The 16543-nt window shown below is 40.7% G+C and overlaps 1 protein-coding gene across 3 annotated transcripts in view; it reads left to right on the forward strand.

Moving 5' to 3' along the window:
- ATF7IP (activating transcription factor 7 interacting protein) overlaps positions 1-11301 on the forward strand; it is a 53016-nt gene extending 41715 nt beyond the window's left edge. For all 3 annotated transcript variants that reach the window (XM_075182878.1, XM_075182879.1, XM_075182880.1), the window contains exons 12-16: positions 2021-2090; positions 5345-5509; positions 7085-7273; positions 8491-8594; positions 9434-11301. In XM_075182878.1, the coding sequence (XP_075038979.1) occupies positions 2021-2090; positions 5345-5509; positions 7085-7273; positions 8491-8594; positions 9434-9850 (945 nt within the window). In that variant the 3' untranslated portion in view covers positions 9851-11301. The remainder of the gene's footprint in view (positions 1-2020; positions 2091-5344; positions 5510-7084; positions 7274-8490; positions 8595-9433) is intronic.
- Positions 11302-16543: the final 5242 nt, after the last annotated feature.

Genomic DNA, 16543 nt, shown 5'->3' on the forward strand with positions numbered 1-16543 from the left:
TATTAAATTCAGAAGCCGTCCTGGAGAGTTTCTCCACCCACATATTTGGCTTATCAGCCTTATGAGCTTGCTCTTTGTCCTCCCCTATTCCAGTCTATGGAACAGAGAGGGGCAGTATACAGGCATGGCCAAAAGTTTTGAGAATGACACAAATATTATTTTTCACAAAGTTTGCTGCCACAAAAGGACCAGCTAACATTAGGTCAGTGATTATCTCGTTAACACAGGTGAGAGTTGACGAGAATAAGGCTGGAGATCACTCTGTCATGCTGATTGAGTTAGAATAACAGACTAGAAGCTTTTAAAGTAGGGTGGTGCTTGAAATCATTGTTCTTCCTCTGTTAACCATGGTTATTTGCAAGGAAACCTGTGCAGTCATCATTGCTTTGCACAAAAAGAGCTTCACTGGCAAGGATATTGCTGGTAAATATTGCACCTAAATCAACCATTTATCGAATCATCAAGAACTTCAAGGATAGAGGGTCAATAGTTCTGAAGAAGGCTTCAGGGCACCTAGGAATGTCAAGCAAGCACTGGGACCGTCTCCTAAAGTTTATTCCGGTGCAGGATTCGGGGCACCACCAGTGCAGAGCTTATTCAGGAATGGCAGCAGGCAGGTGTGAGTGCATCTGCACATACAGTGAGGCGAAGACTTATGAAGTATGACCTGGTGTCAAGAAGACACTTCTCTCCAGGAAAAACATCAGGGACAGACTGATATTCTTCAAAAGGTACAGGGCTTTGACTGCTGAGGACTGGGGTAAGTAATTTTCTCTGAATCCTCTTTCAGATTGTTTGGGGCATCTGAAAAAATGCTTGTCTGGAGAAGGAAAGGTGAGCGCTACCAGCAGTCCTGTGTCATGCCAACAGTAAAGCATCCTGAGACCATTCAGTGGATCAAAACATTAAAATTTTGGGTCCATGGCCAGGAAACTCCCCAGACCTTAATCCCATTGAGAATTTATGGTCAATCCTCAAGAGGCCGGTGGACAAACAAAAACCCACAAATTCTGACAAACTCCAAACATTGATTAAGCAAGAATGGGTGGCCATCAGTCAGTATGTGGCCCAGAAGTTGATTGACAGCATGCCAAGGCGAATTGCAGAGGTCTTCAAAAAGAAGGGTCAACACTACAAATATTGACTCTTTGCATAAACTTAATGTAATTGTCAATAAAAACCTTTGACACTTATGAAATGCTCGTAATTTTACTTCAGTATACCATATCAACATCTGACAAAAAGGTCTAAAAACACTGAAGCAACAAACTTTGTGAAAACCAATACTTGTGTTATTCTCAAAACTTTTGACAATGACTGTAAATCTATGTATTGGTGCTGCAGTTTGAACTCTTTAGGAAGAAGCCTTTAAATAAAAAATTACATTTTGATTTTCTGGTGCTATTATAAAGTACACCTCATGCAGACACATAAGGTCCCTGGTCTTGTTCCGTCTGCAGATAGGAGAGGGGACTGTTTTGGAGTCTAAAGTTTGTCCTTTAGAGTAGCCCAGTGTCTGCGCTCATATCAAAGCTGTCACAGAATCTGTATTTGCATTCTGAAGGAGTTAGGAAATTGAATAGAAAGTTAAGCAGCTGCTAAAAACAGAATAAAGCAATCAATAATGTTGGTAATTTATTTTTTCTTTATTGTAATAGATCTTTGTTTTGATTATGATCAGTTATTAAGGCCACTTTCACTGAGAAGTGAACTGCATATTGTCACGTGGAATACAGCACATGTGTTGTGTAAAGAATTAGGAAGGTATATGACCACAGATCACAATTGCTAAATCGTTGGATCGTATTGCAGCCGAAATGCCGTCCAAACTTCACTTGTTCAGTTCTAGTCCATAAATACACAATCTGTTTGTTGCTAGTGGAAAAGGGAGTTGTTGCTAGATATAATTCTTGTTGGATACCAGTTTCTTTCAGAAGTATTTCAGCAGAAAGTACTTATAACATGTGCACTACACTGATACCCTTTTGTTACATGTCACCTTTACGGGCTTTATTTTCAGGGTGGAAAAGCTGCTGCTGGCGTTATTGATCTTACACTGGATGATGAAGATGCTGAGCTGTCTCTTCAAGGTGAGCATTAAAGAAAAATTTACCTTTTTAACTTTAGAGCTGTATCGGTTTGTATCAGTTGTAGAATATATTCACTTTGAATCATGGATAGTTATGTTTCATGATTATATCTTCAAGGGATCACTAAATCTAAAGTGCAAGAATAATTAGTTCTCAGATGTATGGGCAAAATGATCATGCACTTCTGTGCCAAAAGTTTTGTTAATTTTGCGTCTTAGTTCATTCTTTCCAATGTCCACATTATTCTCTCTTTTTTTTTTCTTTCTGTAATGTCAGACAAACTGAGTAATGCCAGAGCCTTTTCTGGTGAGGTGAAATCTTGTACATGATTTGAATGTCACAACAAATTACCTAGTGTGCAGTCTGAGGTGGAAACCCTTTGCTGCATCATATGAGGCTGAGGCCTGTCCGCTATGTTTGCCCACAGGTGGTGCCAAATTAATTGCAGAGCTCACATAGCTTACAAATTACTGCAGGGTGCTGAGCGAGAAAAGTGTTCCCTCAGTCCACCCCCTCAATGTTTGAAGTGCAGAATCTGAGCCTGTGTACCTTTCATCAGCTTTCTCACCCTATCTTCACAGAGTCGATTTGGGCCCAGAGTCTGGTCCAGTCTCTGTACAAGGCATAGTGAGGCTTTCCTCCTTTGGAGAGTATTTTAGACTCCATCTCTTCTGCTAGACCGACAATCTCCACAACACTCCCATATGTCTGTTTTGTCAGCCACTAGGCCTTCCTCCTTAAGAGTAAACCCGCAAGTTTCTTTTCTGTCCTCTCCTCAACTAAAAGATGAAATGCTTGACTAAGTGCAGGCCAAATCTTATAAAGAGGTTCAAAGTCACAGATTACAATCATGTTATCCTTTTCCAGGATAGGATAGAGAAAATATGAATTGGATGCCCCTACAACGAAGTTGTTAAAGCCCCCAACCATTTGTATTCTTAATGCAGCCAGTCTAAAACATTATAGAAAATGTGAACGCACACTGAAGTACTTTGTTGCTGGGACCTCCATTAGACCCATCTTGGCTTCGTTCTGGGTTAACGAGTTGGGAAGTGGTCAGAACAGCCTTCTGTAGTCATACAATCAGGCAAACGAAGGTCAGAATTGGTGGCTTTGTTTGACTATACCTGGGAGGCATCTGAGTACCGGGTGAATGTAGCCTTAGATGAAGGCCTCATTTTGGTCAGTATTTGGGCCTAATTTTCTCGTTTCAGACATTGTTAGGACTCCTGATAGCCAAAAGACGGATGACTTGTTGGTCCTCTTTGTTGCGCAAAAGAGAGGTTGGGCTGTGACCAAGAAAACTATTGCTAGATGAATTGCTTCTATAATTCGGCAAGCTTGTATTGGAGCAGATAAACCCATTCCTGAAAAGTTCAAAGCACATTCCACTCGGTTGGCATGGGATCTTGGCGGTGCAGCTACATCTGGTGGCTACTTGGCAGTCTGTTCATACATTCTCAAAGTTTAACAGGTTCAATATATTCACTTCCAAAGATTCTAGTATTGAACAAAGGTCTCTGAGCATAGCAACTTCAGATCATTCCATCCCATAGGAGCAGCTTTGGAAGCCCTCATGCTGTCAGTGACCCCCACAGGATGCATGAGAAAAAGGGAACTGTTTACTTGCGTTTAAGGCTTTAATTGAAGGCACTGGATGCCCACCCATTTAATACTCTGGTCGTGTGTGGGGTTTTTTTGTTTTTGTTTTTGCTTTGTTTTTTCCTTCGACATAAGTTGGCTGAGGAAAAAGTACTTGTTTCCCACTCTCCCTCTTTATTTACCTCTCTCATGTAGTGGGACAGAGATGGAAAATTAATTAGAGATATTTAGAGATTCAGTTGCCAGCAATGTGGCGCGTAGACATGAGTGCAATGTTCAGCTGCGCACATTGACTGTGAATACAGTAGGAATCTGTTCATTTGTAGAGTGTGAGGAAAAATGAGGAGATTCCAGACATAACATTGGTCGGGAGGTGTCTCGGCAAATGTTCCGGCGACATCTCACGCTGAACTGAATCTCCCCCACAGAGGAGGAGGAGCTCTCATTTCAGTAACTTATAGACTCCTATGGTTCCAGTGTTCCCCAATGGAGTTTAAGAAAAGTAAAAAAAAAAAAGTACAAAAATTAATTTATTTATTTTTTTGTTGCATTATTTACAAAGCAAGCCACACTTTCCCAGACATGAAACTGAAAATGACTCATTCCTGGCAGTCTCATCTCTTCCCAAACCCATTCCCCTTCTGTGCATGGAATTTATAGGTTATACCCATGTTAATGTGAGTTTTTCCCAGGTGCTCTGATATCATTCCACAATAAAAAAAGACTTAATTTTAGGTTTATTGGCTTCTGAGAAAATCTGCTCTTGTGTGTAGAGAAATTTAGATTTAAACTTCGCTGAAGCAGGTACTGATATACCTGAATAAGGTTTTTAGTGTATAGAGCTTTGAAATATGCAAGCACGGTATAAATATAGGTGGTAATAAGTGTTCACCATTTCCCAATATGTAAACTTGGGAGTCATGGCCAGGCTTAAGGAATGAAGTGGAGGCATCACCACATCTGGATGGTCAAAAATGTCACTATCCAAATGGGAAGCCGTCCCAAACACCTTTTTTTTTATAGCCTGTGCAAAGGAGCAACATAAAGCTATGATTAGCATAATGATTCACCTGTACATGTAACAAATACAATTTTGAAGTTGATATTTTTAACACCCTCCTTTCTAGATTATATGCTACCGTTTTTTATCAATCTGTGTCTCCTCATACATCACCTCTTGCAAGTTCTCTAACCTCTTATCCCCTCGCTTATTACATCTTATGCTCTATTTTGCATTTGTCTGTTTTTTGCTTCATCATGCTGTTATAATTACATTTTCTGTACTTCTATCTAACATAGTGTAATTTATTCTAGGTTATGTATGCTCTACTTTCCTACTGTACAGCAATGCAGAATTTTGTGGAGCCTTAATAAGTCAGCGATAATGTTTCAATGTCTATTTTCTTGCAATTAGCTACTGTAGTAGTATAGCACACTTTATAATTGTTCAGATGTGGTAGGTTTGTCAATACAAATTGTATTTGTAAATTATTTGTGCAAAAAATTTTAAAAAACAAAAACAGCCTTTTTACTACAAATGAATGAAGCTAAATTATTTTTAAGAATAAGTGCAATTTTTATACCTGTCAAGTTACCAAACACTTAGGTTTTGTTTTTGATTTTTTTTTTAATTAAATTTATTTTTATTTTAGACTCAAGAAGGACCAACTCTGCAGCTGTGTCAGGAAATGTTCAGACATCCCAACCAGTGGCTCGTCAAGCACAGGCTCCACAGCCCGCACTGCCTTCACAGCCTCTGCAGACATCTGCACCTGCAGGCCTTCCTTCTCAGGCCACAATACATGTTTTACCAACAGGTAACAAGATAACCCGATGGTATCATCGATGTTAGGATTTACGGCAACCAATATAGAACTTTTGGAGAAATAAAATAATTTAGAATCTTCTAGAAGTGAAATGAATCAAAGTAATGCATTAATTTAGTGAATAAGGTCAACTTGTTTTGCGGTAGATAGGTATTCAGTGTGCAAAACAACCTCATGTTCAGATATTATTAGTAATATAAGATTCTGATACACAAATGTTTTATTGTTTGCAAGTCTTGAGTGTTTAAAGTCTACCTGCAGAGGGACGCTAAGCATATTGAAACCAAGGGCTTTCACATCAATGCGGCTCGCGTGTTAATTTTCCAAATAACATCCCAGCACAGTCAGGGTTAGTATTAAAATGCTGGACTACCCTGGTTGTCTACAATTATGACTAGCATTACTAGTTTATTAGTGCAAAGAGCACAGACAATGGACAGCTAAGCAGCGGAGGAAGGTGATCAGATGAATCATCCTTCACCATGGTCTTGACAAATGCATTTGGGGTGCCATCCTAAAGAACTCTGCTTGCAGCCCTGAGCCTTTGTCTCCCAACAGTGAATGGTTCTGGTGGTTTTGCAGTGTTGTGGGGCATATTTTCCTGACGTGGTTTGGGTATAACCATTGTTCTAGAAAAGAAGGTCAATATTGATCACGAAGTAATGGTACTGACTGATCACCTTCATACAGTGTTGCATTTCTTTCCTTACTGGACAGGTGTTGCAGGGTGACGGTGCTCCATCCACAGAGTACAAGTTTTCACCTAGTGGTTTAATGCACATAACACTTAACATAACATAAATGCATTATATACAATACCATGTAAAAAGAAAAACTTTGTATTGTGTATGTTTTCTTAGCCAACCTATCTATAATTTGGATTGGTCTAAGCAGATCCCCACACTTGAAAAAGACCATTCATCTTTATGGGAGTATGTTGAGTGCAACTAGCTCAATAAAGACGAGATATTTTTAAAATATTTTATTACTACAGTTTTCCAATTTATTTTAATGACCCATTCATTTAAATGAAAACCCTACTGATATAAAAATAAACACATTTTCAAACACGTCAGCATATCAAGTGCATTTGTACTGCATAAGAACCATAAATGCTCATGAAGTGTATACACAGAAGCTAGTCTTTTTATATGCCTTTTCATATACAGTTTGCACTATCGTGGGTTTGATCATCAGCTATTTTATATAGCGCTACTAAGCTACCGTATGGAACCTTCCTGTAATAGAAGCCGTGTGGAAGATTTATTTTGTGGCTATTAGAAAACAGGATAAAAAGTACCCCTACTTTCCAATATTTCCTTACTTAATTATACATGCAAAAACACATGTTAGCCTTTAGTATTGGTGACTTGTTTTTATATACATATAAAAGCAAGTCGCCAATACAAATGGAGATAGATAGATATAAATAAATTATATATTTCACGTGAGTTCAGGTTTTTGGGGGAGACCCAGGAAACTTGTTAATAATTTTTTCTACATAGTAAGGCTGAAAATACACACAAGAGGAAGGCAAAAGCTTTAATGTTTCACTCTTTATTACAGCTCAGACAACTGTTAATATAACGCAGCGACCAGGGACTCAAATAGCAACAAGGGCTTCAGCTCCTCGAGCACCAAACAACCCACACATGGTTTACACTTCAACCCTCCCCACTGTACCTGTGCAGACACCAATACGCCACACTACCATGCAAAGCCAGAACCTACGGCAGATTAGTCCACAAACTGGAGGTAAGACTATACAAACAACTTGGTGAATATTAAGTACTTTCTAATAGAATAAGCAAAACAACTCATGTTGTGTGTTTAAATTAAATGCTGTGCTTACAATACAGTGTTTATTTCCTGAAATGCCTTTTTTTGTCTATCTGATAAGTCTCTTATTGACTTATCATAAGTTTATAGCTAACTTTTTTTAGTTAAACGTTATGTATTGGTGGCAGTAACTGTTTGAAACTGTAGTAAAGCTAATTTGACATGTGCAAAAGTTCTACAAAGAGGACACCAACTATATACACACAGAAGTAACTTGCTGTAATATTTACTTCTATGTAGAGCATCAGCCCATGGTTGCAATATTAAAAGGGGAGAGTACATCTCTCTTTGTGAGTTGGAGATTTAAGCAAACATGTTACTACTGTGTTCTTAAAATATAATTGTAATCTGAGCTCGTAAACCCATTCCCTATGCCAGTTTTCTACTCTGTTAAAATGTTACCCCTGCAATCTGCAAAAATATTCCCTTTTACATGCGTCAGCATTTTGTAGCTAGCAAGATGAAACAGTAAATCTCGCAATCTACATACATTTATAAAAAACTGAGAATTACAGTTTGTGGTCATATGATTACTATGCAGTGTATGATATAGGAATCTGTATTCTACGTAGACTATATTAGCCAATGAAATGTAGCTCCTAAACACTAAAATATTGTCTCGCCATCCGGCACATTCCTTAGCAATGCAGATAAGCTGTTGTGTTTTTCAACCATCAAGCAACATAAAGTTAAGTGGCATTGCTTGCTAATAATCTTTATTATGAAAGGCAGCAAGTTACAGCTTTACTTTAGCAGGGTGGATCGGTCTGACTTAATATCTGAAGAATAGGGTACCCACTGAACAAAATTTTACCAGCTGGATATTTGTGTCCTTATTAATCCTTCCTGGCTTTCTCATCCCACTGTGTCTGTCCCAAAATAGCTGTAAGAGACTTAAGTTTTTATGTTTTTTTAAACTTTATTTGGAAAAGTTATTGTTTTTTTGTTTGGTTTTTAATGTAGTTTTACTTTCAGAAACTTATATTTGCTCCCCGGAATTTAATGCTTTGACTGTTATGTATTATTGGCACAGTACTTCCTCTTTTCAATTCTTAAGCAGTGTACTCAGAGATGAAGTAACTACTAAACTGTACATTTGTAACTAATTTTCTTCTTTTTCTGAAATCTTTCAGGAGTACCTGTAAGAATGCCGCAAACCACTGCATATGTAGTAAATAATGGGATGCCTGTAAGTTCTACTGGACCACAACTTACAGTTCATCATCGCCCACCTCAAGTGAGTGTACATATGAGAACATTCAGTTCTTTCTATTGCAGACAAGTTCGTTAGTAAGCTAAAATATAAGTATCTGCTGAACATTAAAACATACTTTAAAATGCATCAAATGTGAGTTGAATAAATGTTAAAATAAAGTGTGTGTGTATATGTATGTGTATATATATATATATATATATATATATATATATATATATATATATATATATACATGTATATGCTTAGTGGCATGTGTTAGTCTGTGTGTGTGTGGAAAAAAATAAAACCAAGCTGCAGCACCACCTGCTGGGCGGAGTTATACACTGACCTACTAAATTCTTAGTATACCAAATTTCAGCCCTTTCTGAATTTTTTTCCCCACACACACTAAGATGTTTTTCATTTGTTAATTGTTAAAAGTGTTTATAAAGATTTAAAAAAAATATATATATATTTCTTGAAGGAGAAGTGACAGTTGGGAGTGGTTGGTGGTTGCCGGGGGTGACAGAGTGAGGAGTGTGATACTCAGGACCGCTGAGAGAGATCCCTGTGTCTGGATAGACACCTGGATAGATGTGGCGATGAAAATGAAGGATGAGGTGATGGAGAAGAATGATGAGGTGGTGACATGTGGACAAAACCACGTTCAAAAAGGGCGCTAGTGTCGGGAAGTAACGCTCTTCTCCTGAGGAGGCCTGGGCTATGGCCCAAATGCACGACAAGAACCTTTTTAACACCTTAAGTAGCTTGATTTGACTAGAATGCATGAGTATCATGCACGGGTTAACGTGTGTGTGTGTATGTGTGTGTGTGTGTATATATATATATAATTTACTTTAATTATATTTCTTCTCTTGTAGGAGCCAGCAAGGCCAATCCACCCGGCACCACTTCCTGAGGCCCCACAACCTCAGCGCCTTCCTCCTGAAGCTGCCTCAACTTCTGCTCCTCAAAAACCTCACCTGAAACTGGCCAGAGTACAAAGCCAAAATGGAATTGTTCTCTCTTGGAGCGTATTGGAAGTAGATCGTAGCTGTGCCGTTGTAGACAGTTACCATCTGTATGCTTATCATGAAGATCCAACTGCAACATCTCCTTCACAGTGGAAAAAGATTGGGGAAGTGAAAGCACTACCACTTCCCATGGCATGCACTCTAACACAGTTTGTTTCTGGCAGCAAATATTATTTTGCTGTTCGAGCGAAAGATGTTTATGGACGCTTTGGACCTTTCTGTGATCCACAATCGACAGATGTTATTTCTACTCAGAGCAGTTAGAAAAATTGAGAAAAGGCTTTATACTACTTCCTCTCTTGATTTTGTAGTCCAGGCCTCATGCATGAAAACTATTTTAGAGGAACTATTTGGTTTTCATAATGGAGACCGTGTACAGCACTTGACAGGTGTCACAAAAATGGGTTACATTTCTGGCAAGAGTTTTGAATCTACAATTTTCTGCAGATTGTGAATCAAGCAGTTTTTCCTTCTTACACTAATTTGACAGTCCGCAAATCGGTAGACAAAGACATTTCACTGAAATGCAGTTAGGTGAAAAACTGCAAGATGGCCTACTGAGGTGAATGGTTGGATAATCTCATTTGAAATAGTATGGGAACTTGTTGCCTAGATACTTGGTTAATGTAGCTCTTAGAAAGGACAAGTATTACAGAGGAATTCAGTGTTTTGTTTGTTTCTACATGAAGACAAAACCTGTATTTGATCCCCACTGGCTGGGGACTTTGACACCTAACAACAATTAACTATTTGTGGCGTTTAATAGTAATTAACAAGCTATTTTCTTGTGCTTTATTCTTTATCCTTTTTATACTTTTCTGTGAGTTGTCTTTCTTTTGTGCCTTAATTTAAAAGAAATTATTTTCAGTATTTGGTATCTAGGTTTCCCCTTTTTGAGTTAATAAATCTGCCCATACCCAGGCGCCAAAGAGCCGTTTTAAACCTCAGTGTTTTTAAGTTTCTATGTCTGCTGCTTTCTTTTCTTTTTTTTTATTTTCTCTAACGTTATTGCTTATTTTTTCTTTTTCTACAAATTACATTCTTGAGAATAAAAATTTAGTAGAGGAGCTGTGCAGCCATTTCTGCCCAGCACACTAGTCCTTCATCTACTACAGTTTACATTGTTACTGTGTTTAAATATGTTTTTAAAAAGAAAATAAATGTTCAGTTGGATTGGTTGCACATCTAGCAATTTTAAAACTAGATTGTGCCTCCATAAAAGGAATTTTTATTATATTTGGATATGAATGCTTTAATTTACAAGTACAATGTATCCTTGCTGATTTTGTTTTTGTTTTTTGAGAATACATATTTTTGTATTGGTATAGATTTCCTCCAGCTGCAAGACAGACTTTCAATATAGGAAGAATAGTTTTGGTAGTTGCAATAACTCAAATGATATGTCTGTTTTTGTGCAATGCAAACCCTATTGTTTTTTTTTGGATGTGTGCCGATATCCTTTTTTTAAACCCGTACATTTGTTGTTGCAACTGCAGTACAGTCAGGCATCAGGATTGCGCTTGGTAATGGCTATACAGAAACTTGACATTAGGACTTCAACAGCTGGTAATTATTCCCTGAATTCTAAATTCACACTCCCCCTTCTGATATGATTCTTAATTCTGAGCAGGTAAATGCTGGACATCGGGATGTAATACTTTGCTTGCGAGAAATATTGTTACATTGTATGTAAATAAATATTTTTTACAAACTTAGTTATTGTCTGCGTTTTATAAGTTGGTAACATTAAATATTTGTAAATGTTATGTAACATTCAAATTATATAAAATCAGGTGCTACTAGGATCTCCTTTAAAACCTGGAATCTGTCAAACTACCAACCAATAGCCTTGCTGAAGTCTGATTTTATTTTTTGCCAGAAATTTAGTCAACAAGTTTAACCCAATTCTTAGGTTAATCAATCAGTATTAGGTGGGCTTTGTGATGGACGAATAGGCCCCTGATAATAGAGAAGGGTGCTCAGTATAGTAGCTTATCACACTACCAAATCTGAACCTTTAGTAATACCTTGACGCAGAGAAGGCCTCTGATATGCAGCATTGGATGTTCTTGGCTATGGTCCTTACCAGGTTTGGTTTTAAAGGCTTCTTCATCCAAGCTATTCTTTCCCTATACAAAATACCCTTAGTCACATTTTTGGCAATGGGTTACTATCCTCAAAATTTGGTATATCGAATGGGATAGGCAAGGTCCCTGTCCCCACTCATTATCACACTGGCTGCGAAACCATTGGCGGAAGAATTGGATCCACTGACTCCGTACTTACGGGCTTCACATTTGGCACCTATTCCTGCAAAATCTGCTTATTCACAGACTGTACTGTTCATCACAGACTCCGTGACTTTATTGCCTGCCCTTCCTAAAGGTTTCCAAAAATACTCTGAAGCCTCATACTACAAATTAAACACTATGAAAAATGGATGTCCTGTGTATATATACACTGATCAGCCACAACAAGCAAAGTGAATAACATTGATTATCTCATTGTAATGGCATCTGCCTAGCAGTGGCATATATTAGGCAGAAAGTGAACAAGCGGTTCTTGAATTTGATGTTTTGAAAACAGGAAAATTGGGCCAAATTGTGATGGTTAGATGACTAGGTCAGAGCGTCTCCGAAACAACAGGTCTTGCGGGGGTGTTCCCCGAATGCAGTGGTTAGTACCTAATAAAAGTGGTCCAAGGAAAGACAACTAGTGAACTGATGACATGGCATAGACGCCCAAGGTTCACTGATGTGCATGGGGAGCGAAGACTAGCCCATCTGATACAATCCCACATAAGACCTACTGTAGCACAAATTGCTGAAAAAGTTAATGCTGGCTATGACCGAGAGGTGTTCGAACACACGGTGCATCGTATCTTGACTTGTGAAAGTGCCCATGCTGACTCCTACCAAAAGTGTCTACAATGGGCACATGAGCACCAGAACTGGGCCATAGAGAAATGGAAGAAGGTGGCCTGGTCTAATGAACCACATTTTATTTTACATCATGTGGACAGCCAGGTGCGTGTGCGTCGTTTACCTGGGGAAGAGATGGCACCAGAATGCACCATGGGAAGAAGGCAAGCTGGCGGAGGCATATGTGATGCTCTGGGCAATATTCTTCTGGGAAACCTTGGGTCCTGGCATTCATGTGGATGTTATTTTGACACATACCACCTCCTAAACATTGTTGCAGACAAAGTACACCCCTTCATGGCAACTGTATTCCCTGAGTGACCTCTTTCAGTAGGATAATACGCTCTGCCCCACTGCATGATTTGAGGAACATAACAGAGTTCAAAGTGTTGACATGGCGTCCAAATTCCCCAGATCTCAATCTGATCAAGCATCTGTGGGATGTGCTGGAAAAAGAAGTCTGAGCAACTTGCAGGACTTAAGTATCTGCTTGTAATGTCTTGGTGCCAGATACCACCGGACACCTTCAGAGTTCCTGTGTAATCCATTTCTCGAGGGGTCAGAGCTGTTTTGGCGGCATGAGAAGGCTCTACATAAAATTAGGCATGCGTATTAAAAATATAAATAAAAAAAATATGAAAAATAATTCTGGAGCGCACTTTATCCCCAATAAATAGACAAAATAAATACAGAAATTTCTCTTTCCTACCACTGGGGGACACTGCAATACATTTGGGGTCTAGTAGTGGGTGTGAGAGTTCAGGCACTAAAAAACTTCTATGATTTTCACTCCCCTCATACTACTATGCCCCTCCTCTCCTGGACACCTCAGTTTTTTTTGTTTTTTTTTAGTGCCTTAGAAGTCAGGTCATTGGGGTATAGGCTCCTGCCTATACCCAGTTTAGTTAGATAATGTCATGTTTTATTTTTTCTTATAAAAGTGCCCACGGGGATCGATCCCAAGACCCAGAGGGGGTGAACAGTCCTGGACTTCCTTCACTCTGATCCCCTCGTAAGGTAAGAAGTGACTGATGCCCTATATCTTTCTTGCGCCTTCTCGTCGGCAGTTCAATCTCCTAAATACGAGCTGGTAGGAGCTGTATTATTTTTGACAGCCATTAGGTGCCCACAGAGGTAAATCACAGCGGGGCACAGCTTAAGTCGCGCGGGGGAGATATAGGGATCCATCTCTCCCCGCCAATGGACATGCCGACAAGCCCCCCCTTCCTGGGGACAATGAGCAGCAGGGAGTCTAAGCGCTCCACTCTATTATACAGAGCGATGCTGATCTGAGGAGGGGAGAGTACACATGCTGCCTGGGCACTTAAACCAGCGTGTGTGCAGTAGTCTCCGACAGCCATACTTTAGTATGCGCTGATCAAAGTAGCAGTGAGGAGCAGACAATTTTTTGAAAGGGGGCGGATCCGAAGGAGGAACTCCCGCCTCCACGTTCAGGTCCCTGCGGCGCGGATGCGCCATTTTAGACACACCAAAAGCTGTAGGCTGTTTCTCTCTTCTGCTGTTGGGTATTGTTGTTTTGTGAGAAAAAATACCTTGTTTTGATTGCCACTGATGCATATTAAACATTCACTGGCATATTATTTAAAATTGCAAAGAGGTTAATTTAGTACTGTTACAAGTTGTAGCCTGGTATATAGATCTGGTGTACAAGTCTTGTAGTACTGTCTGGTGTCTTACTGTTAGATTATTGGTGATTTGTATTTTCAACATATAAAAAATAAAAAAAAATATTTTTATATTGTTCAATAATGTCTAACAAAGGGACCTCTGACAAGGGACCCTCTGGATTGTCTGTGATGTATTTTGCTTGTGCCAAATGTAGAGCAAAGCTTCCGGCTGGACAGCATGATAAATTGCCCTTTGTGCAGCATGTGAGTCCGGAGCTCAGGAGCGTCCCGCCCCGGCACAGACAACGGCAGCCATGGAAGAGCCGTTCTGGGTAAAAATCCTTTGCCTCTGCCATGGAAAGGTTTACCGAGGTGATGTTACGAGCCGCAGAGTTACGTGAACACTGCAGCGAACACACAGGTAGCCAGCGTAGCTCTCTCAGCAGAGCAGTGGCCCACACATATAGAGGCCTCACAGGGCAACCCTATGAAAATGCAGACACATCATCCCACGGTTCTGCAACTCAGAGTGAGGATCGTCTGCTTTCAGTCTCCCACAGGACCAAGGGGGTCATACGGGATGATATCTGGGTACATTTTCTATACTCAGATCATACCTCAGTTAAATAAGGGGATTTAGAGCTGGATGCACAGGAGGAAGACTCACTTAGTATAGCCTCGGCCAATAATGTAGACAGTCTTATCCTAGGTATTAGACATACCTTAGGGTTTCCAGAGCATGAGCCTTCGGCTCCTTCTGGTTTTTCCATTTTTAAAAGGTCTCAGTTGGCAACTTTTCCTCCGTCCCCGCAGATGTTGGAGATGTTGGATGTTGGAGATGGTAACGGACGCCTGGGTAAGACCAGGTAAACAGTTCGTGATGCCAGCCAGATTCAAGAGTCTTTATCCTCTTCCAGCGGAAGACTCGGTTAAATGGGAGGCGTCTCCTAGGGTGGACACACTGGTCGCTCGTTTATCCTTATCCTCAGCCATCCCTACACATGAGCGGGTTTCCCTGAGAGATCCTACAGACAAAGTGTGATCATGCTCTCCATTCAGCGTACATAGCTTCAGGAAGCATGTTCGAACCCACGATGTCCATTACTTGGGCAAATAAAGCAGTACAGATGTGGGCGGAGCAGTTAGTTGCGGCCATCGAAAACACTCCGCGGGCAAATCTCGTCCTGGCTCAGCATAGTCAGGAGACTTCAGTTTATGTGGGACAGGCAACCATGAATGCGGTGGCTGTAAATGCCAGAATTGGCGGCCTGATTATTGCATCACGGCGTTCCTTATGGTTTCGTTCGTGGACCAAGGACACAGAGTCCAAAAGGTCTGTAGAGGTTTTGCCTTTTGATGCAGTGACTCTGTTCGGAGCAGAGCTGGAGAAGGTAACTGAAGCGGCCACAGGGGGAAAAAGTAATGTTCTCCCCCATGGGATCCCGTAGACCTTGTCAGGCTCGGTTTCCCTCCTCCCGAGCCCAGAGTGGTACTCCCAGGGGCCAGCCTCCTGCCCCTAGAGGAGGAAGCAACAGAGGCAGGGGCGTTTCCAGAAGGGGAGGTTCGCGCCCTAGCGATAAGCCCTCTGCATGACTTTCCCGCCCCCACTCAGGTATCCAAGGTGGGGGCACGACTGCTTCGCTTCAAATGTCAGTGGTGGACAGCCATGTCAGACGCTTGGACGCAGGGGGTCGTGTCAAGAGGATACATTATAGACCTACACCATCCTCCCCCACCGAGGTTTCTTGTCGTCGTCTCCGGTACCCGCTTGCCCCCTCAGACGTCAAGCGCTTCTGAAGGCGGTAATAAAGCTTCAGGGGTCGGGTGTAATTGCTCCCGTCCCAATGCAGAAAAGAGGTCAGGGGTTTTACTCCACTCTCTTCCTGGTACCAAAACCAGACGGATCTTTTCGTCCTATATTGAACCTAAAGTTCTTAAACAGGTGATTGCCCAGCGGTTCAAGATGGAGTCCCTCAGAACGGTCATCGCGGACATAGAACAGGGAGAATTCCTGGCTTCCATCGACATAAAGGATGCGTATCTCCATGTCCCCATATGGAGTCATCACCTTCGTTTTGCGGTGGGACCGGCCCATTTTCAGTTCAGGGCCCTCCCCTTTGGCCTTGCTTCAGCTCCTTGGGTATTCACCAAGATCATGGCTACTATGGCGAGTATTCTAAGACAGAAGGGAATCACTATAGTCCCTTATCTAGACGATCTTCTGTTGAAAGCTCCGTCGGCAGAAATCTTATCTCGCCATGTGCAAATTACGATGGAGTTCTTGGAAGCCCATGGGTGGATCCTAAACGTTCCAAAATCCTCCCTCATACCAGCTCAGCTCACTCGCTTTCTGGGGTTACTGTTCGACACAGTGTCACAGAGTCTTCTTGCCTTGGGACAAGATCAGC

This window comes from Mixophyes fleayi, chromosome 8 (assembly GCF_038048845.1).
Source record: "Mixophyes fleayi isolate aMixFle1 chromosome 8, aMixFle1.hap1, whole genome shotgun sequence".
Lineage (NCBI taxonomy): Eukaryota > Metazoa > Chordata > Amphibia > Anura > Limnodynastidae > Mixophyes > Mixophyes fleayi.